This window comes from Abramis brama, assembly GCF_963993115.1.
Source record: "Abramis brama genome assembly, chromosome: 1".
NCBI classification, from domain to species: domain Eukaryota; kingdom Metazoa; phylum Chordata; class Actinopteri; order Cypriniformes; family Leuciscidae; genus Abramis; species Abramis brama.
This window is the reverse complement of record NC_139963.1, coordinates 68667765-68692435: the sequence shown is the minus strand read 5'-3', so window position 1 is coordinate 68692435 and position 24671 is coordinate 68667765. Positions and strand designations below refer to the sequence as shown.

Sequence of the window (24671 nt, the reverse complement as noted above, 5' to 3'; positions counted from 1 at the left end):
AACTTGAAGTGTGTTTTTGTCCTCCTGGAAATCTTGAAAATGCATAAGAGGTCAGGAAATGTTGAAGCATTCGAGAAGTTGCAACACAACTTCTCATCCAGGCCCTGGTCATTTCTAGGCTTGACTACTGCAATGCTCTTCTGGCTGGACTTCCATCATGTGCAACTAAACCTCTACAAATGATTCAGAACGCTGCAGCTCGTCTTGTCTTCAACGAGCCCAAAAGGGCCCACGTCACTCCTCTGTTCATCTCTCTGCACTGGCTACCTCTCACTGCTCGCATCAAGTTCAAGGCATTGACGCTTGCTTACAGATCTATCACAGGCTCAGCTCCCTCCTACTTTCACTCACTCCCACGAGCCTACATCCCTACCAGAAGCCTACGATCGGTCAAAGAGCGACATCTCGTGGTTCTATCACAGAAAGCCACAAAATCACTTTCCAGAACATTCTCATTCACAGTTCCATGCTGGTGGAACGCTCTCCCCACCGTCATCCGGAATGCAGAATCCCTGACAACATTCAGAAGACAGCTGAAAATCCATCTCTTCCGTGAGCACTTAACCTCATAAAAAAAAAAAAAAACCTTCCCTTTCCCTTTAAAACCTCACTTATCGGGCTTATGCTACTCTGAATAATGCCTGAACTTCGTATCTTGAGCACTTCTTGCGTTGTTTTTGCCTCTTCATGATGACTCACTTAATTTAGTCCTAATTTGTAAGTCGCTTTGGATAAAAGCGTCTGCTAAATGACTAAATGTAAATGTAAATGTAAATGTAATGTAAGTGTGTGTGTGTGTTTGTAATAGTTTTTCACCCCTGTAGCTCATTTCTAAAGGGTTAACATGAATTAACCCTTTAGAAATGAGCTACAGGGGTGAAAAACTATTACAAACACACACACACACACACACACACACACACACATTAGGTCTTCATTTCTTTAGAAATGAGTTTACTGCATATTTCATCACCAATTAATTATGTCACCATGGCATTTTTGTCAAAATTGAGATTCAAAACAACTGATTAAAAAAAGAGTGGTGGGTAGTGTTCTCTAAATGAGGGAAAATGGAGATGTATTTATATTTTGTATTCATGTAATTTCTCTTTCACACCACCAGAGGACGCATAATGTATTTATGTTGACAAAGAAAAAAAAAATTTTGTGAGTGAAAGAGTTTATTTATATTTGTTATGTTATTATTTTTATCTTATATCTGTTATTTAACAGTTGATATAGCCTATATATTTTTATTAGATCATTTGTTGATTGACAGCAGCATTTCAACACAGACCCGCCCTCGCTCGTGAGCGAGCTGTCATCATAGTCCGTCGTAAGTTAGACTTCCTGATAATACAAGTGTCACAATGTATGGGTGATGTCCGCTGGGTAGCCACTAGAGGTCCTCTTCCCCCACAGGTGTCAGTCACTATTGGACTACAATCCCCATCACCCGTGTCGGACTCATTATTCATTATCACACTCAACTGTTCCCACTCACCTTGTTAGTGTCTGTTTTATCACTTGTTCTGGAATCCTTGTATTTTGTCACCCGCTTCCCAGAGTCTGTCTTGGTTTGGTTAAGTGTTTATTTCTTGTTTTTGGACTGCTTATGTGACCGAGTGAATAAGGATTCTGTACGGGGTGGGCGTGTGTTTATTTTACTATAAATAGCGCAACAGTCAGTAGACGGCACAACCTCCTGACGTTCTGACCTTTTCCGTCTCCTTCCGGTGTTGTGACCCAGAAGCGCCATAGCGAGGTAGAAAGTCCTTGATGAAAGAGTGATAGCGCGTGGGCGTTTGAATGGGGTTAGTGTCGAGCGCTGGATGCCGTGTTTAACCCATAGCAACGAGCTGTATTACCCCGTTTATATTTCACTTTTGGATTTCATCAGAGATCTTTCTGTTTGGAGTCCTATACATGTGGATCTCTGACGTCTAGGCCCTGCTGTTTTGTTTATGATTTATTTTTGTAAATTGTTTTTTTTTATCATTTGAGTTTGGTTTAGACCAACCGCTGTGGTGTATGTGATGTGTAAATGGGAGTTTTAATCTATATCCCTTTTTGTCTTAGGAGCCAGCCTGTGTGGGAGTGCCTTTCTCTGGGGTCGTCTGGGCTTTTCCCTTCACTGCATGTGGCGTGAGATTTCCTGCACTGCATGTGTATTGGTTTGGGAGTGTAGAGTGGTTGGTATTATTCACTGTACTTTTATTAGAAGTGGTTGTATTAATCTTATTGAGAACCGTGCACGTGTGGTGTGTACTCTTAGGGCGGCGGGTCCGTGGCCCAATGACTTTTCCTCTTTTTCACACAGGCTTGGTCTCTCCTACCGTAAGACTGGTGGGTTGTGAAATCTAATAATTGACCTAACGTCTATGTGTATTAAATTCTTAGTCCTCTTTTTATATTATTAATAATTAAAAGTGCTTGATTCAGAGAATTATGCTTCATTGTCAATAAAATTATTTGAGCTTGAAAGCCACGTCTTCGTTCTTCTATCAAGTATTGTCTATTTGAACTTGTGTTGCTGTTATTTCCGTGGGTATATAACCCCGGTGGCGTAGTCGGGACTCAGTTAGGCATAAACGTCACGGTTACACTTACATGGATCTTGACCTTTTGCCTGTTCCTGAATTTATGATTACGGATTACCCAATAAAACTGCACTTGGACTATCACCCTCTCATATGCGTGTCGTGACAACAAGTGAACTTCCATGAGTGAAAGTAACTGTTCTGCAGACATTTCACGAACATGAGCTTCCGTCAGCGAAACATCTATATTTGTGGTAATTTATAGCTAAAAGACATCGTTTTGGTTTAATTTAGCATTTGAAGATGCACCAGACGAGCTGTGTTTTGATGTCAGCACTGCTGATGATCGCTGATGGTATGTAGCCTATTATATTATGATTATCTCTCTCTCTCTCTCTCTCTCTCTCTCTCTCTCTCTCTCTCTCTCTCTCTCACTGTTTCTACTTAAAATAGTTTCTACTTAAACTTTTCTAAGTGTCATTTTGGGATTGTATAACAGGCTAGGTAGAGTTTTTTTGTCTTTTTTTTTTTTGTGGATAGAAAATCGCCGCTATCCAGCGTTTGCTGTGTGGTAATGGCGTCCTCAGAGCGGGTGAATTTAGACCGGATGTCGCGTAGACACGGTGTCAAACTCGAACAGATTAATGTTTCGGTGGAACAATGTGTTTTGACTGCAGGATAAGTTGTTGGTTTCAATAGTATATTATCAGCTTCTCGTTTGATAGGATTTCTTGATTTGCCTACTATTGAAAAAGTAAACGGTATTGTCACCGGGTGAAAACCTGGCAAATCCAAAAAGATTCCTCATTGGTTCTAAATCTGGCTCTGTTGAGTGTTGGCCATAACGAGTGCCAGCTGAAGCAAATCAGCTGCGCTTCATTGAAGCATGTGCTCAGGAAAAGGAGCATAAAAAGGGAGTGTTTGAGCAGTGTGTGAGGACGGGTAGGCAGCAGTGTGTGTTCTGACAGCGGCGGTGAAATAGGAAGGTTGAAGGTTTAATGCCGGATCGGAGTTCTACTGTGAGATTCCCCGAGGCATGCTCATTTAGTGAGTTTTCTGAAGAAACCACAAACAGCAACGCAATGAAGTAAGTGAGAGAGGAAACCACTGCAGGATATTGAGTGATTCACCGAGGAAAAGTTAAGTGCACCCTTCCATTGATTCCCTGTTGAGAAAACCACATTTGAAGATTGACCATCACCAGTGTGCAACTAACCTTTGTTTGCGGGCAGTATGTGTGATCTTGTTGACAGAATGAAGCGTAGTAACTGGAACAGCTGGGAGGATCGCTGATGTGTTCATGCTGATCTTCTGAAAACATTATTCTTTGAGTCATTCACCCTTCAGAGAGAAGAGAAACGAGTCGATTAATCACTGTGGAGATGAAGTGAGTTTGCAGTGTCTGAAAGAGTGAAATGCGCACGTGTGAGGATTTACAAGAGCGATTTATGCACAAGTGTGGTGAGATCAAACGACTGCGTTTCCTCTGAAACTTTGATGGATGAATATTGACTTATGACTGTGAAGATTCCTTCAAATTGATCTGTCTAAAGCTGTGTCCAGGTTCCCACTTGAGTGTACGGTGTGGAGGGAAAGAGCTCAACGCACCCCGAGTACCATACTCCACGAGCACTGTCTCTCACGTCCACGAAAGTCCAGTCTCATGAACTCTTCCAACGACGCCGCTCCGCTACGCACGGAACGAGAGTAAAGGCGGGTAAAATACCACAGTCCTGTCTCACTTGTTATTGCCTGATCCACCGTTACTGTCTGTCCCTCAGAAGAGGTGGGGAAGCTGCTGTTCATTCGATCGGCTGTCCTAAGAACATCTTCACGAGCCGAATACTTACCTGCTCTGTCCGTGGGGAAAGCTGAAGGCGAGAAGAAGCCTCTGTCCATCCTACAAGCACATTCTGATGAGTCGAAAAGACGAGAAGAAGCCATTGTTCCACCCACGAGCCAGTAGAGAAGAGGAATATTCCCCCCCCCCCCCAGTTCCTCTTCCCAAACCGGGTTCCAGCCACGAACATTCTCAGCACTGTTTTTATTGTTTTAAATGAATAAAAACTGACCTTTAAAAGTCATTCTGTTGTCCGCCTCTTGGTGTCCTCTGGTGTCTGCTCCTCCGGAGTGTGGTAATCGTCCCTCGGCCCTAACATCGGTTACATAACTTTTGGCGTAGTCGGCAGGATTACCACTCGGAGTTGAGCGGCCAGAGGACCCAGGATGGCGGACGAAGATTTGCCAGCTGCCCGACAACCAATGGCATCTATGTTTATGGGAGTCCCGTGGGCCCAGAAGTATGGTGGGTTTGGCTCAGAGTTAAGTTTAACGGACTGGAGAGCGCAAGTAGAATACTTGGCCGGACTGCAAGGGCTCTGCGAAGCCCAGAAGATACAATTCGTATTGAATTCGCTTGAGGGGGGCAGTTCAGGGGAGAAGTAGGACACGATGGACAGAGCGCGGTGGGGGGAGTGGAGTGCAGCAATGACAGGTGACCGAGGGCAGAGGGACACGCAGAGGTAACGGAGAGAAGCTGTGAGAAGAGAGAAGAGAGAAGTGTGATGTGGGACGGGCAGCGCCGGAGATTACTGTTCTATTTCAGCATACAAATGAGACATCTGTCAACTTTCCATCTGGACCCGAGCAACTGCCTTATTCATATTGAGGTTTGTGGATTGCAGTGCTTATTCATCGTATCACGTGTGAAGAATTGTGCAACTTGCGTTGTGTGCACATGTGTGGGACGTTGCAGACTGCGCGGGTGATGGAACTGTGACGAAGCTGTGCTGGCCAGGGAACATCGCATTAAAACAAAGAAGGTGCTGAAGCTGCTGCTGAAGAGGATACTGAAGGAAACGTAAGCCTTGAATTATGTTCATGTCTCTCCCTGTCTGCTGCTGAAGAGGATGCTGAAGGAAACGTAAGCCTTGAATTATGTTCATGCCTCTCCCTGTCTGCTGCTGAAGAGAATGCTGAAGGAAACGTAAGCCTTGAATTATGTTCATGTCTCTCCCTGTCTGCTGCTGAAGAGGATGCTGAAGGAAACGTAAGCCTTGAATTATGTTCATGTCTCTCCCTGTCTGCTGCTGAAGAGGATGCTGAAGGAAACGTAAGCCTTGAATTGTTCATGTCTCTCCCTGTGCTGCTGAAGAGGATGCTGAAGGAAACGTAAGCCTTGAATTATGTTCATGTCTCTCCCTGTGCTGCTGAAGAGGATGCTGAAGGAAACGTAAGCCTTGAATTATGTTCATGCCTCTCCCTGTCTGCTGCTGAAGAGAATGCTGAAGGAAACGTAAGCCTTGAATTATGTTCATGTCTCTCCCTGTGCTGCTGAAGAGGATGCTGAAGGAAACGTAAGCCTTGAATTATGTTCATGCCTCTCCCTGTCTGCTGCTGAAGAGAATGCTGAAGGAAACGTAAGCCTTGAATTATGTTCATGTCTCTCCCTGTGCTGCTGAAGAGGATGCTGAAGGAAACGTAAGCCTTGAATTATGTTCATGTCTCTCCCTGTGCTGCTGAAGAGGATGCTGAAGGAAACGTAAGCCTTGAATTATGTTCATGTCTCTCCCTGTGCTGCTGAAGAGGATGCTGAAGGAAACGTAAGCCTTGAATTATGTTCATGCCTCTCCCTGTCTGCTGCTGAAGAGAATGCTGAAGGAAACGTAAGCCTTGAATTATGTTCATGTCTCTCCCTGTGCTGCTGAAGAGGATGCTGAAGGAAACGTAAGCCTTGAATTATGTTCATGTCTCTCCCTGTGCTGCTGAAGAGGATGCTGAAGGAAACGTAAGCCTTGAATTATGTTCATGCCTCTCCCTGTCTGCTGCTGAAGAGAATGCTGAAGGAAACGTAAGCCTTGAATTATGTTCATGTCTCTCCCTGTCTGCTGCTGAAGAGGATGCTGAAGGAAACGTAAGCCTTGAATTGTTCATGTCTCTCCCTGTGCTGCTGAAGAGGATGCTGAAGGAAACGTAAGCCTTGAATTATGTTCATGTCTCTCCCTGTGCTGCTGAAGAGGATGCTGAAGGAAACGTAAGCCTTGAATTATGTTCATGCCTCTCCCTGTCTGCTGCTGAAGAGAATGCTGAAGGAAACGTAAGCCTTGAATTATGTTCATGTCTCTCCCTGTCTGCCCATGGATCTGCTGTTGGGGACGGCTCCAGCTGAGGCCCCTGCCACCACCACCGAATGGGTACACCGACACCACCGCCAACTCCACTCTGCCTACGACAAGGTATCCAAACATCTCGACGTAGCAGCCAAGATAAACAAGCGCTTGTATGACCGCACTGCCCGAGAGGCCCCTTTGTTGCCCGGAGAACGGGTGCTGGTACGGGATAACCGGCGCAAAGGGAAGGGGAAACTTAGCGACCGGTGGGAGACCACCCCCTACGTAGTGGAGCAACGGCAGAGGCCTGACCAGCCCGTGTACACCATCCGTCCCGAGGGTAAGCCCGGCCCTGTGAGAGTCCTGCACCGAAACTTGCTGCGCCCCTGTCCCAATTACCCGAGACAAGAGCCAGAGGCGCTAGTGCCTGTGGCCCCTGCACCACCTTGGGTGGGCTGGGCTATGATCCGTAGAGCCCCCACTCCGGAGCAAAGAGAGGAAGAACCCGCTGCTCCAGCTCGACGCTCTCAGCGGGAGACCCGAGGAGTGCCCCCTGCAAGATACGGAGAATGGGAGTCTGGGCCCCGTTCTCGGGACTAGAACGGATCCGGTGGGGGAGGGTGTCACCGGGTGAAAACCTAGCAAATCCAAAAAGATTCCTCATTGGTTCTAAATCTGGCTCTGTTGAGTGTTGGCCATAACGAGTGCCAGCTGAAGCAAATCAGCTGCGCTTCATTGAAGCATGTGCTCAGGAAAAGGAGCATAAAAAGGGAGTGTTTGAGCAGTGTGTGAGGACGGGTAGGCAGCAGTGTGTGTTCTGACAGCGGCGGTGAAATAGGAAGGCTGAAGGTTTAATGCCGGATCGGAGTTCTACTGTGAGATTCCCCGAGGCATGCTCATTTAGTGAGTTTTCTGAAGAAACCACAAACAGCAACGCAATGAATGTGTGTGATCTTGTTGACAGAACGAAGCGTAGTAACTGGAACAGCTGGGAGGATCGCTGATGTGTTCATGCTGATCTTCTGAAAACATTATTCTTCGAGTCATTCACCCTTCAGAGAGAAGAGAAACGAGTCGATTAATCACTGTGGAGATGAAGTGAGTTTGCAGTGTCTGAAAGAGTGAAATGCGCACGTGTGAGGATTTACAAGAGTGATTTATGCACAAGTGTGGTGAGATCAAACGACTGCGTTTCCTCTGAAACTTTGATGGATGAATATTGACTTATGACTGTGAAGATTCCTTCAAATTGATCTGTCTAAAGCTGTGTCCAGGTTCCCACTTGAGTGTACGGTGTGGAGGGAAAGAGCTCAACGCACCCCGAGTACCACACTCCACGAGCACTGTCTCTCACGTCCACGAAAGTCCAGTCTCACGAACTCTTCCAACGACGCCGCTCCGCTACGCACGGAACGAGAGTAAAGGCGGGTAAAATACCACAGTCCTGTCTCACTTGTTATTGCCTGATCCACCGTTACTGTCTGTCCCTCAGAAGAGGTGGGGAAGCTGCTGTTCATTCGATCGGCTGTCCTAAGAACATCTTCACGAGCCGAATACTTACCTGCTCTGTCCGTGGGGAAAGCTGAAGGCGAGAAGAAGCCTCTGTCCATCCTACAAGCACATTCTGATGAGTCGAAAAGACGAGAAGAAGCCATTGTTCCACCCACGAGCCAGTAGAGAAGAGGAATATTCCCCCCCCCCCCCAGTTCCTCTTCCCAAACCGGGTTCCAGCCACGAACATTCTCAGCACTGTTTTTATTGTTTTAAATGAATAAAAACTGACCTTTAAAAGTCATTCTGTTGTCCGCCTCTTGGTGTCCTCTGGTGTCTGCTCCTCCGGAGTGTGGTAATCGTCCCTTGGCCCTAACATCGGTTACAGTATCGTACAGAATGGCGTTGTTAGACACCTTTACTACCGTAATGCCGCTGCTTCAGCCAGCGGAAAAACTTATGTTGTCCAATGTTCCCCCGTTCATTAAATCTTGCTTACAGAGCTTCAAGGCATGGTAAAGTAGTGTGCCAAATGAAAAAGATCCCACTTGGCTGTAAATCGTAAGCATGTTGTTTGTTTTAGACGACAGGTTTATAGGGTTTTGAAGAACGATGCAGATGATTGAATGTGGCTTTCAAATTTAGAATCGATGGGTTTGATTACTGTATGTAGTTTTTGCCTCCTCTAATATTATGAAATGTTTCCGATGTGGAAAGGAGGGCCACATTAAGTACATGTAGAGATAATGATGCTGAAACTGTTGATAATGAAAGGATGGGTGGGAGTGCTGAAGCTGGGACCATTGCCGCTTCTGCTGGGGAAGATATGCATGTGGAAGCTGGGAGAAGTGAGACTGCTGAGGATGAGGAAGATGAGGAAGATGTGGAGAGTGTAAAGGAACACGTCAGTGACACAATGATGATTAGTGCAGACAAAGTAGAAAATAAAACTGACGTATCACATGATGAAGATGTATATGGCAGAATCTATAGAGGCTGAAGAGAGTTTGGACACTGAGACGATGAGGGATGAAGCACTTTTTAAAACTCCCTCTACTAAAAGAAAAAGAGTAAAGTAAAGCCCAAAGCGTAAGAGCACTGGTCAGGTGACAGTAGACTCAGCTTAGGGCTGGGCGATATGGCTTTTTTCACACAAAAATCCGATTTACGATTTAAATCGATTTTTTTACCCCTACTTAAAATCAATCTGCAGATGACAAAGACATTTTTCAAAACTAGTTTTAACTTTCTTTTGTTTTGATATTCCCTTCTGGGATTTGATCTGGATTTCCCCCTTGGGGTTAAAGTGCAATCAGAAACAACAAGCCAAAATACAAGATGGCAGGCCCTGCCTTTGTAAACAGTGAAAATGTAACATGACATAAAATGGGTAGATTGGGATTGGGGGGATGTAAAAAAAAAAAAAAACCTTGCATCACAATAAGTGTATTGTGGTTGTCAAAACATTTGGTAGCTAAACATTTGGTAACATTTGGTAGCTAAACAGAATTTTATTAAGTTAAGTGACAACACAATGTTTACAAAGTACAATGACTGGTATGCTACTGTTTTTATTATTGCTTGACACAAATTTCACGATTTCAATTCTTGTGATTTGATTCTGATCTGATTCAATATTGATTCCTTTGGATACATATTAGGTACATTAGATATGTTAATGTGTTATGTTAATTGTTGGTAATTAATGATATAGGGAAAAAATAAAAATGAAATATAGTTATCATATTTAGCAAAATACTCCTCTCTATAGCATTTTTTTTAAGTCCAACTAACGTGCTATGGTCATTAAATGGCTTTCCTGAGGTAAATGTAACTTTACGTGACATATTGTTCTCCAGCTGTTTTATGATCGATCACTTTTATTACATTTCGGTAAGTTGAACTGTATCTTTCAAATTACCTATTGATCATTCGTGTTTATTTACTATTAACTAGTGTAAAGAGTAACAGATGATCGGTTCACGTGCCGCTTGAACTGAGATCAGTCAGAGATCTGTCATGTCACATTTACAAGTGCCAAAACGGTGTTTATTGTTTGAATTTCGTAATTAAATTGACAGAATCAGAGAGCTGAGAATTTGTTTCATATCAATAGTAACCTTCTCAGTCTTGTCTGTCGGTGTCGGTCCTCTTTGCTTCGTGATTTTTCTCCGCGTGCTGTTTCATCTGCCTTTAACCCTCTGGGGTCTAAGGTGGTTTTGGGGCCCTTGGGATGTTTTGACATGCCCTGACATTTGTGCTTTTTTCAGTTATTTATAAACATGATAATGGCAAAGGTGTAAATTCACTCTATATAGCACAAACAGGGCAACCATAATATGTAAGCAACATGTATGTAGATGTTTGTATTTTTAAGAGAATAATGTTTATGCGTGGTTATTGAAAAAAATAAAAATGGTGTGACCTGAGAGCGTGTAAAAAGTGACGATTGCGTGAGTCTCACGCTGAATTCGTGAGAGTTAGCCTAGTCCTGCAGTTTAATTAGGGTGACCATATTTTAGTTTTCAGAAAAGAGGACGGGGCGTGGTTAACGGGTGGGAGCGTGGTTTGGGGAGGCGTGGTTGATGTGTGGGGGCGTGGTTTGGGGAGGCGTGGCTAAGGGTGGGGGTGTGGTTTGGGGAGGTGTGGCTAAGGGTGGGTGCGTGGTTTGGGGAGGCGTGGCTAAGGGTGGGGGTGTGGTTTGGGGAGGCGTGGCTAAGAGTGGGGGTGTGGTTTGGATGAATGCATCAAAAAATACTTGAAAAATGCATTCACAACCTTGCAACAATGTTATTGTACTTTAATACATAAAGTAATACATACTTTCCATTCAACATTTGGCCCGCAACAATAGAATAATATAAAACAAAAATTAATAATAGTTTAGCTTTTAACACCTTTTACATGACACTGTTTCTTTTCATGGCCATAGGTTAAAATAAAATAAAAAATCTACTAGTTCAGTCCTCCTGATGTTCTCTTATACTTTCCTTATGTGGGCTTCTAGGTCGCTAGTACCTTTATTTGACAGAAGCTGTGTTTCCATTACTCTTCAAATTGCGCAAGTTGAAAACTGAAAATACGGCCAATGGAAACACGTCAATTTCACAAAAACTCCCATTTATCACAAAAAACAGTTTTAGCGCTCGCATAAGGTGGTTTTTCAGGCAATTCGCAAAAGAAATATTTCGCAAAACTGCAATGGAAACAGTTTTTGCGCATTTACAGGTCACCTGACGTAGATAATGTGGTATGTTTGGACAGAATACGAGACAGAGTTCTTTATTAAATTCATAAAAGACAAAAGAATTACAGGATTACTGGATTCTAAACCTCAAAGAAATGCCACAATCAAGACCTTGAGGCAGATATGAGGGAGAAACACCCATAAACACCTCATATGTGCCGCTCTCAAGGGTCTTTCCTTGCCATTAATGATTGGATAACACACATACGTCTCCTTCGATTAATAATAATAGCTAGCGCAGTGGCTGAGATATACATAAACCTACCAATGTCCGTTGCCATGATTTTTGGAATGACTTATCGCAAGAGGAAAAAATTAAAAGTCCCGTATTATGCCCCTTTTCACAAGATGTAAAATAAGTCTCTGATGTCCCCAGAGTGTGTATGTGAATTTTCAGCTCAAAATACCCAACAGATCATTTTTTACAGCATGTTTAAATTGTCATTTTTTGGGGCTCAGAAAAACGTGCTGTTTTAGTGTGTGACCTTTAAATGCAAATAAGCTGCTGCTGCAGGGGGCGGAGCTTCATGAGCTCGCGCTCAGTCTGTCAGTACAATTTCATCTCACGGAATGATGATAATATCAGAAACTCTCAGTAACGGTGTTCATTTCGAGTCGGACAATAATGCCTACAGAGTCAGAGTGCTGTATAGAGATGGAACAGGTATAGTTTAGTAGTTTAATTACGGTTATAACGTATTTGTCATCTGCTTGTATGTATCCATTATTAATAGCCTACGAGTCTGCTGTTTCGGACCAGGTCCGAATGATGATCAAAAATATACTTATGAGTTTAATAAAGTTTATTGTACATCACACAAAAGATGAAGCGTCAGTTTTACTTCAGAAAATCACCGTAAGAGCTGAGTAAACACAGTAAGTTATAAGAAGTGCGCAAGTACATAAACGAATTTCGGTAGAGTTGAGGGAGCATTTTCTTTAAAAACAAAATAATTCCACCGCGGCTGCCTCAGATTTCGGGAGTAAATAGAGAGAGCTATGTGGATTAAAGGTCCCGTTTTTCGTGTGTTTTTGAAGCTTTGATTGTGTTTACAGTGTGCAATATAACATGTGTTCATGTTTCGCGTGTAAAAAACACAGTATTTTTCACACAATTTACTTATCTGTATACCGCTGTTTTCACTGTCCTAAGAACGGGCTGATAACTTCCTTGTTCTATGAAGTCCCTCCTTCAGAAATACGTAACGAGTTCTGATTGTGCCAGCGGTTCCTGTGTTGTGATTTGACAGCAGCTTAGCGCACGTTGCCCGGAAAGGTCACGCCTCTTACCATAACGTGGAAATGCATGCGCTCAGGGAAGGCCAAACAAAGGTGATTTGACTCGGGGATGAAAATAACAGCGTCTCGACGACATGGCGACAAACACACTCTACAAACGCAACTCTTCCTCTTCTCCGTGGGAGCGCAACAAGGCCACGCCCCCTTTTTTGTGTATTCCTGTGGGCGGAGGTTAGTCAAAAAACGGTTCTAGTGACGTCATTAAAGAAGGAAGTAGAGGGATGTAGTCCAAACCGGCCGTTCGATGTAGGCGACTTCTGTTAAATAAAATATCTCGCTTAATTGGCATTGAACTTTGAGCTTTATAATTTTACAGATATTATTTATACTCTAACAACAACATTACACACTAACTAAAGTTTGAAACATGGGATCACGAAGAACAGGACCTTTAAGTTTTAGTCGCGTAACATCGGCTAATGGAAACGCCGTCATTTCGCAATAGTTTTTTGTCGACATTTAGAACAAATCTGTAATGGAAACGCGCCAACACGTACGTGCCAGCTTTGCAGGTCATGCATTCTGCTTTACACGGATCCCGACTGAAACGAAAACACAGGAAATGTCTCTGTAAATCACCTGTGAATTTACATTTGGGCTTTTTTTTAAACGCTGTTAGCTACTTACATCTTATCTCGCACTTGACCGTAAACTGAAGCGTCGGGTCACGCTGCTAAAAATCTGTGAACATAAAGTCTGCCTACTTTGATTTGATTGGTTCATTTAAAATATTCTGACATTGACAAGCAGTGACAGACCAATGAGGCACACACACACACACACACACACACACACACACACACAGAGGCCTGTTTTCTGACGTGTTCTCTGCTTGGAGCTGCATTTTGAGGAACGTGCTGATTATAACAAGACGGGGCGAAGCCGAAGCCGGTTTCATATGTTTTAAAGGGGACTGAAGTGATCAAGAATTAGTGTACAGTCAATCACAATTTTTTTAGGGGGGCTAGGCTGAAGTTTAGGCCTAGTGACGCCCATGCGCTGTTCAGGAGCCATGTGCCACTGTTGATAAACAAACACCGCTCTGGCTCTCTCTTGTGCTCTCGTGGTGCTGAGGGTAATGACTGAGATGCAGTTTGACCAATGTTTGCGTTACGTACATGACCGACCGACCAATGGTGATTAAAGAAATGCAATAACGGCGACTGTAGAAAGAAAAAGCTGAATCCCAGACAATTTGGTTGATCTAGAAATAATTTTTAAGGTCCAGAAAGAGGACATGTCCGGGAAAAAGAGGATGTATGATCACCCTAGTTTAATAAATCTGACTGTTACATTTTACAGTATATTACTGTTTTTCCTTGATTTATTCCTTGAAATTAATTTACAGTTGATTACCATTCAATTACGCTTTACTCTGTTTTTTATTTATTTTTTATTTGACAAATCATACTTACTATAGCTGCACTGGTCTCATGAAATAAAGGCCATGCTTCATACAGACAAGGGGCGGACTGGCCATCTGGCAGATAGGGCATTTTCCAGCTGAGTCGACTTGTTTTTTGGGCCAATACATCTCATACTTTTTTTTTTTTTTTTTTTTTGTATGAACGGCCCATAAAACTCGTACATCGGCAGCCCATTCTTTTTGTCTTTGTTTTGTTTTGCTTAATTGATGGCACTGGGGTCTCTGTGCTGGTGTAATGAATGTCAACAAATGTCAGTGTAGGGTTTTTTTCTGACAGACCGGCCCATGACGATCACATCTTAAACAACTCCCATTTTTGGGCTCTGTGTGAGTGTGTGCAGCGGTCAAAATATTCAGAGAGATGGAGAAAAAAACGCAAGGGAGGCGCAGAGAAACTGTGAAAAAAGAAAAGAAACGTCTCAGGTTATGACTGTAACCTATGTTCCCTGAGAACAGGGAACGAGACACTACGTCAGAATGACGCTATGGGGAACGCCTCAGGCGTGACAGGTGTCTGAAATAAATATCAACTCACGTCAATCATGTTGACCGGCGACAGCCCGTGAATCATCAGCTTGATTGATTAACGCGCGACCTGGATGTATAAAGGGGAGCCTTGCACACATGACAACATCCTATCGTCTGAAGGGACTGTTGCAGGCAGGCCCCGAGGCATGGCAGGAAGACGTAGTGTCTCGTTCCCTGTTCTCAGGGAACATAGGTTACAGTCGTAACCTGAGACGTTCCCTTTCGAAAGGGAACTCTACACTACGTCAGAATGACGCTATGGGGAACGATATACCAACGCCACCATGCTAAGGGGAGTGCATGCCCTCAGGTCACACTGGGCTGTCAGTGACAGCATTCCCTACGGTCATAGCCCAAGCTAAATGATACCACAGAAAACCTCAGTTTTAAAGGAAGGTCTACCTGGGCCAGCTCAAAGGCCTAGGACCACAATTCAAAAACTAGAAAGGGTCCCTTCTAGGGAATGTGGCTAGGGGACCCGAGGGAACCCCAGCCAGTCACTGTTCAGGGGAACGTGCCACCTGAAATACCACCAGGCAGGCCTGACCTGGTGTCACTACATAAGACACTAAAGTCTGGCCACTTCCTGTCTGTCCGAAGACAGAGCCTCTGGAACTTGCCTTAGGAAGGCATCCAACCCGAGGGACTGCGAAGCAGGCAGTGAACCACTCAGCCCGGATCTCAGAGACGGGACATCCTGGAGAGTATGACTCAGCATAGTGCTTTACAACCCTTGCCAGCGAGGGGAGTTTCTCTACTCTATCCATGGATCTACCCAGTGTTTGAGTTTCAAAACACTGAGGAGGCCTGTGAGGGCCTAAAGGGAGCTTACCTCCAGGAAGGCCTGGTAGGACCTCTAACCTGGCGACCACAACATGGGGGAGCTTGTATTCAACCACAATATGTGGGAGTTTACCTTCAGGAAGGCCGGTGAGGCCTCTGACCTGGTGACCACAGCATGTGGGAGCTCATATTCAACCACAGTATGTGGGAGCTCATATTCAGGAAGGCCTAGTGAGGCCTCTGACCTGCTAACCACAGTATGTGGGAGCTCATATCAGGAAGGCCGGTGAGGCCTGTAACCTGGCGACCACAGCATGTGGGAACTCCTATCAGGAAGGCCGGTGAGGCCTCTAACCTGGCGACCACAGCATGTGGGAGCTCAAATCAGGAAGGCCGATGAGGCCTCTAACCTAGCGACCACAGCATGTGGGAACTCCTATCAGGAAGGCCGGTGAGGCCTATAACCTGGGGACCACAACCTGTGGGAGCTCACTTTCAGAAAGGGAATAAAGCGTACAGCGCACAACCCTTACCATAAATATGGAAATAGAAAGTACATGAAAGAAAGTGCATGTACTTAGCCATTCTGAACCCAAGAAGGCCTGATGAGGCCTCTAACCTGGCGACCACAGCATGTGGGAGCTCATACTCGGGAAGGCCGGTGAGGCCTGTAACACGGTGACCACAGTGTGTGGGAGCTCATCAGAATGTGGAAGTTAGCTAGAGAAAGGCGTCTGTCGTAAAAAATTGACGACAGGACGCATCTAGAGTGGGACCCGAGGTGAAAGACCAAGGTCTGAGCCACATAGGAAGGGACCGAAGAGAACAGCGCATGACCCTTACCATAAAAATGGATTTTAGAAAGTACACAGGACGTTAGTCGTGTGACTTACATAAGCATGGGTTTAAGAAAAATAGATGAAGTAAAGGTGCATGTACTTCATCACTCTATATTCAGGAAGGCCTAGTGAGGCCTATAACCTGATGACCACAGTAAGTAGGAGCTCATTCTCAGGAAGGCCCCTAAGGCCTGTGACCTGACGACCACAGACTGTGGGAGCTCGTATCCAGGAAGGCCGGTGAGGCCTGTAACCTGGCAACCACAGCATGTGGGAACCCATGATCAGGAAGGCCAGATGAGGCCTATAACCTGATGGACACAATGCGTGGGAGCTCACATTCAGGAAGGCCTGAAGAGGCCTGCAACCTGACATGTGGAAGCTCACAACCAGTGCGGCCTAAACCCTAGCGACCACAGAGAGTGGGAGTTCACATTCAGGAAGGCCTGGATGAGGCCTGTAACCTGACATGTGAAAAACTCATAACCAGGAAGGCCTTTAGGAAGCCTGCAACCTGGCGACCACAGTATGTGGGAGCTCATACTCAGGAAGGCCTGTGAGGCCTGTAACCTGGCGACCACAGTATGTGGGAGCTCATACTCAGGAAGGCCTATGAGGCCTGAAACCTGGTGACCACAGTAAGTGGGAACTCACATTCAAGAAGGCCGGATGAGGCCTGTAACCTGACATGAGGAAGCTCATAACTAGGAAGACCTGCGACCACGGTGTGTGGGAGCTCATACTCAGGAAGGCCGGGTGAGGCCTGTAACCTGGTGGCCACAGTATGTGGGAGCTCACATTCAGGAAGGCCAGGTGAGGCCTGTAACCTGACATGTAGAAGCCCATCACCAGGAAGGCTGGTGAGGCCTGTAACCTGGCGACCACAGTATGTGGGAGCTCATACTCGGGAAGGCCTAGTGAGGCCTATGACCTGATAACCACATTATATGGGAGCTATATTCAAGAAGGCCTGGAGAGGCCTATAACTTGATAACCACAGTATGTGGGAGCTCATATTCAGGAAGGCCTGGTGAGGCCTATGACCTGATAACCACAGAATGTGGGAGCTCATATTCAAGAAGGCCTGGTGAGGCCTATAACTTGATAACCACAGAATGTGGGAGCTCATATTCAACCACAGTATGTGGGAGCTCATTTTCAGGAAGGCCTAGTGAGGCCTATGACCTGATAACCACATTATATGGGAGCTATATTCAAGAAGGCCTGGAGAAGCCTATAACTTGATAACCACAGTATGTGGGAGCTCATATTCAGGAAGGCCTAGTGAGGCCTCTGACCTGCTAACCACAGTATGTGGGAGCTCATATTCAGGAAGGCCTGGTGAGGCCTCTGACCTGATAACCACAGTATGTGGGAGCTCATATTCAACCACAGTATGTGGGAGCTCATATACAGGAAGGCCTGGTGAAGCCTCTGACCTGATAACCACAGAATGTGGGAGCTCATATTCAACCACAGTATGTGGAAGCTCACATTCAGGAAGGCCGGGTGAGGCCTGCAACCTGACATGTAGAAGCCCATCACCAGGAAGGCCGGTGAGGCCTGTAACCTGGCGCCACAGTATGTGGGAGCTCATAACCAGGAAGGCCTGGCGAGGCCTGTAACCTGGCGACCACCGTGTATGGGAGCTCATATTCAGGAAGGCCTGGTGAGGCCTATAACTTGATAACCACAGAATGTGGGAGCTCATATTCAACCACAGTATGTGGGAGCTCATTTTCAGGAAGGCCTAGTGAGGCCTATGACCTGATAACCACATTATATGGGAGCTATATTCAAGAAGGCCTGGAGAGGCCTATAACTTGATAACCACAGTATGTGGGAGCTCATATTCAGGAAGGCCTAGTGAGGCCTATGACCTGATAACCATAATATGTGGGAGCTCATTCAACCATAGTATGTGGAAGCTCATATTCAGGAAGGCCTAGTGAGGCCTATAACCTGATAACCACATTACTCCTTGACAGTCGATTCCTGGGAGCTCACCTCAGGGAGGCCCAAGCGCTGTCCGGTTGCAGAATGGGGACTGTCTGGTCAAGGAGGCCTGATAAGACCTACTACCTGACCATCGAAAAAAAATCTTAGATTTACTTTCTTACCCACAACATTTTGCCCCAGACTCTAAAACAGGAAACGTGGTCTGAAAAGAAACAGAAATATGTTAATTTCACATTTTACAAAAAGACCAGAATTACACCTGCTCTTTTTGTTCACTGCTCATCATTTTAATTCCTTAATTAAAATGCAGCCAAAAACACTGGATAACGCGATCTGGATGATAGGCTGAATTACTAAATATCTAACTTCATAAAAGTCAGATAAAATTCCATCATTTTAATTCATAGAATTAAATGCAGCCATAATCACCAGACAATACTGTTTTAACATTTATACGTTCTCGTAGTCTACACACTGCCTCGGCAAGCGCGAAAAACGAGCCGTTAAATATATTTGGCTTTCATCCCTCGAGAAGAAAGTCAACAGGTGCGAGGTTGAAACATCCGACAGCGCACGGATTTTTTTCTTTCTCACGCGCGCCGAGATATTTCTTAATGAACACTGCCAGCACCCTCAGGAACTGACTGTGAACGCCTCGTACCCAAACAGTATTGTTTTTTCACAGATCGCCACAGGGCTCAGATGCTGAACCCTCCTCCCTCGAGAAAAGGGTCCGACGAGAGCGGAGCATCTTTAAATGAAAAACGCTCACAGTTTGCACAAGAGGCTCTCTCGAGAGAGCCTCCCGCGCGCTTCAGCGATATTCTCAAAACAGACAAACAGTCCCTGAAGACGAAAAGATGTTGTCATGTGTGCAAGGCTCCCCTTTATACATCCAGGTCGCGCGTTAATCAATCAAGCTGATGATTCACGGGCTGTCGCCGGTCAACATGATTGACGTGAGTTGATATTTATTTCAGACACCTGTCACGCCTGAGGCGTTCCCCATAGCGTCATTCTGACGTAGTGTAGAGTTCCCTTTCGAAAGGGAACAGGCCCTTCATGCAGATGCTGCAAAATGTGTCAAAATAACTGATATGTTTTCTGCAGCAGCAGGACCTTCATCAGCTCCCGTGGCTGATGATGATAGTGGTGGTGGTGTTGGAGGTGTTGGAGAACCAGCACACACAGTGAGGAGGATAAGGAGAGGGTGAAAGATGAGGGAGTGAGTGTAGAGCCTGCGGTAAGCAGAACTGCTTTCAAAACACTTTGGCATGAGTGTAGAAGGACCCCAAAACCCCTGATAAACCTGAGCCAAAAACACACGTAGGTGGAAAATGGTGCCAATTTAACAATCCATTGCTGACAATGCTAGCTCGCTATGTCCCACAAAAAAAAATAAAAAAAAATAAACCAATAAACAAATGTTATTATGTTGATAAAGACCAAAATTAATTTATATATTTTTCTTAACTCTGCTCATGGTCAATGTGCACAACAGGTACATCTTCTTCTTTGGGTTTAATGGCGGATCAGTGTCGAAATCACATAACGTCACTTACTGTACATTGTACAGTATCACCACTTAATTTTTAACCTAAACAAAATCAGTTTGACATTTTGGGTTTCAGGATTTCTTTTATGTCTTCAAATAAAATCAAGTATTTTTTGTGATTGTTTTTATGGATGACTTGGAGCACCATTTGAAGTTGAATGTCCAGAGTGAGTAGAGCTGGAAGACAAAGAAGCAGCTCAAACACAAGACTGTTTACATTTGATTAACATTTTTGTTTGGCATTTTAAATTTCATGTCAGCTAATGTCATGTTGAGGTGTGAGTCTGTGTCGTACTTTAATATATTTTTTCTCAGGTCATATTTCCTGGTAACCTGATTTGACCCAGTGTTTACAACCTTTTTTTTTCTACAGCAATGAAAGTGAAATAATCTCTGTCAATGATTCATAAACACAGTTGGCTTGTGAAGTGCAAAAAAACCCCGAAAAAATTAAATTAAATTTGACAGAGATAATCATAGGAATTTGTATCTTGGAGCATTTGATTTAAAACCATTCAGAACTGAGGCCAAAAAATCATCTTTTAAATGTATATATACATTTTACATCTAAAAGAAAAATGTTTAAAGTAATGGATGAGATGAACACTAAGGAACATTACTCTCTCCCTCTCTCTCACTCAAACAAACACTATGAAACACTACACATAACATGAGTTCCCTATCAGTCAGTCAGTCACATTAAACGTTACATCAGAACGACTGATGAATTGGGATCTTGCCTGAGAGCCCAATCACCTTCAAATGGTAACAGAACAAGTTAATGCACATTGGCGAGTGATATTTGCATAGACAGCCACTCTCTTGCTTCCGGGTATATAAGGCAATGTGCGATTACTCACATTAAGCTTTCGCATCGGAGCCGAGCAAACTTTGTTTCACTCTGCTCTTCAATCATCGTTCTTGAGTATCAGAACAAGAGGGTTCCTGTTCCTGTTTGTGTGTTGGTGTGTTCCAGCTGAGGTCTCCTTAAAAAAGTAAACAGTGTGTTTCTGGATGTGGTCGTTTCCTGGCCCTGTCTGCCTCCCGTGTCTGGGCCGCAAGCACACTGAGGTGGCGTTCGTTGATGAGTCATGCACCCACTGTGGGAAGATGACCATCTCGATGCTGAGATCAAACTAAGAAACCTCGAAAGAGTCTCTTCTGTTATTCCCCAAACTGGAGCTTCCGGCTGGGGTTGCTGGTCCTTCTCTTGAAGGACCCAGCATCTCATTCGGGGCTCCCACGGAGGACCAGATGTTGATCTCTGCATCAGAGGGTGAGCTAGAGTCCTCTGGGGATGAAGATTCGGCTGTGCTGCCTCCTTCGGGGAGAGTAGCGTTGTTCAAGTCCGACCCGTAACTGACTGCCATGCTTTCCGTCGGGCTTAAGTGGAACCCTCCACCGTGTCCAGAACCTTCATGGTTGGACAATTGGTATCTCGGGTGGGGCATGCTGAACAGCAGCGTTCTGCTCCAGTGCCTTTCTTCCCAGAAGTGCATGAGGAGGTCACAAAGTTGTGGAAGGCACCTTTTTCTGCCAGAAACCGCTCCGCTGCCTCCTCTACTCTATACTTGTCGAGGATGTCGACAAAGTTCTCTTTCTCGACTCCTCCATCTCCCAGGCCAGCCTCTTAGGCTATGATGTCGAGAACTTTGGCCAGCAGTTCTCGGCAGTACAAGCAGGCTCAGGCTATCAAACACATCCTGCCAAATATTTTTAAAATAAAATAATGCCAAATGTTTTTGAAACAAAAAAACGCGTTGAATTGCACTACTTGAAAAAAATATGCATTACATTAACCGTGCTTGCATTTTAATGCATTGTATTTTTAGAGCTTGCATTTTTATGGGCTGAAATTAAACATGGTTGTATATTTAAGCTGTGAATATTTCAATTAAAAACATTTCACACACATTTTTATTATTAAAAATTCATAACATTATAATACCTATAATGTTCGACAGGCAATTTTCGGTCCATTTTACTTCGCTTTACAAATTCGCTTCCACAAACTCAGTGGTTCAAATTCGACAGAAAATTCAACATTTGACATCCGGGAACTGCAGGAATAGCGGTAGATTACCGATTCATAATCTTAATAGCTGTTAGTCGACCTAACAAGCAGGTGGTGCAAGTGGCTGTTGATGAAGACCAGAGCAACAGGTAGAGAGAGATATTCATTAATGAAAATAGATTTACAGAAATAGAGCAAGCGGTAAGTATTTGTGATGAATATTAGGGCCAGTAGCTATATATGGAAAAGCTGATAAAGACACAAAAGCTGTGTTTACATTTAAGTCTTCACAGTTACTTTTGTACATGTAAGCAGCTTTCTCTACCGTGAACGAGATTATGTTATTCCCCGTTGCTGACGTACAGATCAAATGTTAAATCTGAGGTATTAGACATATTTCTCTTGGTTATTTAGTTTCCTTAACTTCATAGCTGCCAACTTATGAGTTTTGCTTGGAGTGAGATTTATGTGGGGGGGGGGGGGGGGGGGGGGGTTGGGGGGGGGGGGGGGACACAATTGTATTGTGATTGTCAAAACATTTTAGTAACTAAACTGAATTTTATTAGGTTTAGTGACAACATGTTACAATGTTTACATGGTTCAATTTCTGGTAAGCTACGCTTTTTTATTATTTCATTTCAATTCAATTCAGTTATTGTGATTTGATTTAATATTGACTCATTTGGATAAATATTAGGTAGGCTACACAAGATAGGCATTCATTTTTCTCAAGAAAAAAACAACTCACCTAATGCTGTAAACATACAGAGAGCCCTATCAGCTAGAGATGATCGGTTCACGTGCCGCTAGGGATCTGTCGCGTCACATTTACAAGCGCCAAAACGGTATTTATTGTCTGAATTTCGTAATAAAAGTGACAGAATCTGAGAGCTGAGATTTTTTTTATATCATAAGTAACCTGCTCTGTCTAGTCTTTCGGTCTCCATGTCCTCTTTGCTTCGCGATTTTTCTGTGCGTGAGAAAATGGATGTGTGGCGTGAGAGCGTGTGAAGAGTGTCAATTGCGTGTGTCTCACGGTGAATGCGTGAGAGTTGGCAGCTATGTAACTTTATATCTTGTGGTGCTGTGCTGCAGAACTGGGGATTCCCTCAATAAGTCATTCTCCAGGATTCCCCTGCCGTCAGGATGCATAATGTAGCTTAATGGGCATAAAGTTGGCTTGACATTGAACATTCAACATTTCTAACTTCAATAGCATTTGAAGAGAATGACTTACAGTCATAAAACCAACTGTAAAGTGTTCATGTAGGTGTCAGGCATGATGCACACCTTTTAGATAGTTAATATTAAAATAAATATGAGCTTATACTGAAAATATAGCAATATTTATGTGAGGGAATCCCCACTTCTGTAGCACAGAGCCACGATATAAAGTTAAGGAAACTAAACAACAGAGAGAAATATATGTCTACTACCTCAGATTTAACATTTGATCTGTACTAGGGTGACCATACGTCCTATTTTTCTCCCCGGACATGTCCTCTTTTTGGACCTAAAGAAATGCATCCGGCCAGGATTTCTAGATTGCCCAAAATGTCCGGGATTCGGTTTTTGCTTACAGTCGCCGTTCATTGTGTGCGTTTTTGCATTGCTTTAGGTCCCGCCTTCTCGCACGCCACCATTGGTCAGTTGGTCATGTATGTCACGCAAGCATTGGTCAAACTGCATCTCAGTCTTTACCATCAGCACCACGGCTTGTCAACAGTGGCACATGGTTCCTGAAAAAAGCCCAAATGTGAATTCACAGATGATTTACAGAGAAAATTCCTGTGTTTTCGTCTTGTTTGGGATCCGTGTGAAGCAGAATGCATGACCTGCAAAGCTGGCACATACGTGTCAGTGTCAAATAAAGGTGCGATCCCACATAAGGAAAGTTATACTTATTTTGCAATACAAATGCATATTTAAAAACGTATTTTATTTCATTTTATTTTTTCTTATGACAACATGCTTGTGATTTTTCTATGTAATTCAATTTGGATAAAACTGTAAGCTAAATAAATATACGTTGTATAATGTTTATCTTTTTAATACATTTTATCTTGTTAATACTAATTTACTCCATTTGAAATTTTTTACAATTTATTTTGCAATACAACTGCACAGGATCTATTACTTTATGTATTAAAGTTCAATAACATAGTTACATGGTTGTGAATGCATTTGTCAAGTATTTGTTGATGCATCTTGCAGCTCCGATCTATCGCCGTACTTTCAGCATGTGGTCGGGCCTTGCTTTTCTACGGTCAGGAGTTACCCTAGAACAAGTGTCCAGGCATTTTGTTGCCTCAACAGATGCCTCCAGCATGGGCTGGGGTGCTGTATGCGTCAGGGAAGCAGTCTCAGGCTCCAGGACAGGACCTCGACTGCAGTGGCATATCAATTGCCTGGAGTTGCTAACAGTACAACTTGCCTTGCGTCTCTGGGGAAACATGACCTGATCATCAGGTTCCTGAGAGGCACCAGGAGGTTGAATCCTCCTTGGTCACGCCTCAACCCCTCTTGGGACCTCTCCTTGATCTTGATGGCCCTACAGAGAACACCTTTTGAGCCCTTGCAGTCAGTAGAGATTAAGATCCTGTCTCTTAAAGGCACACTATGCACTTTTCCGTTTTTGTCAAACAGTAACCACTAGAGTCGCTATGGAGTACTTGTATTTAACGTTACTGACGTAAATACCACTTACGCAGAGCAGTCTCTGCACTCACAACCTGATCCCCTCCCCCCCTGTGTACCGGTACCTGTTCAGTAGGATGGAAGCGTCGGACATCGAACAGGCACAGATAGCCTCCGAAGATGTCTACTGATGAGGTAATGTTTCACGATTTCATACAAATATGCCAGCTAAAGTTTGCATAAG

The 24671-nt window shown here is 44.1% G+C and overlaps 1 protein-coding gene across 2 annotated transcripts in view; it reads left to right on the top strand.

Moving 5' to 3' along the window:
- Nucleotides 1–24671, top strand: part of LOC311079122 (CD276 antigen homolog) — a 140093-nt gene that overhangs the window by 80625 nt on the left and 34797 nt on the right. The window contains exon 1 of one of the 2 annotated variants that reach the window (XM_084108322.1): nt 2750–2895. The exons of the other annotated variant lie outside the window; for it this stretch is intronic. Coding sequence (XP_083964448.1) covers nt 2844–2895 — 52 coding nt within the window. The 5' untranslated portion in view covers nt 2750–2843. Of the gene's footprint in view, nt 1–2749; nt 2896–24671 lie in introns of those variants that run through there. 2 annotated transcript variants of the gene reach the window in all.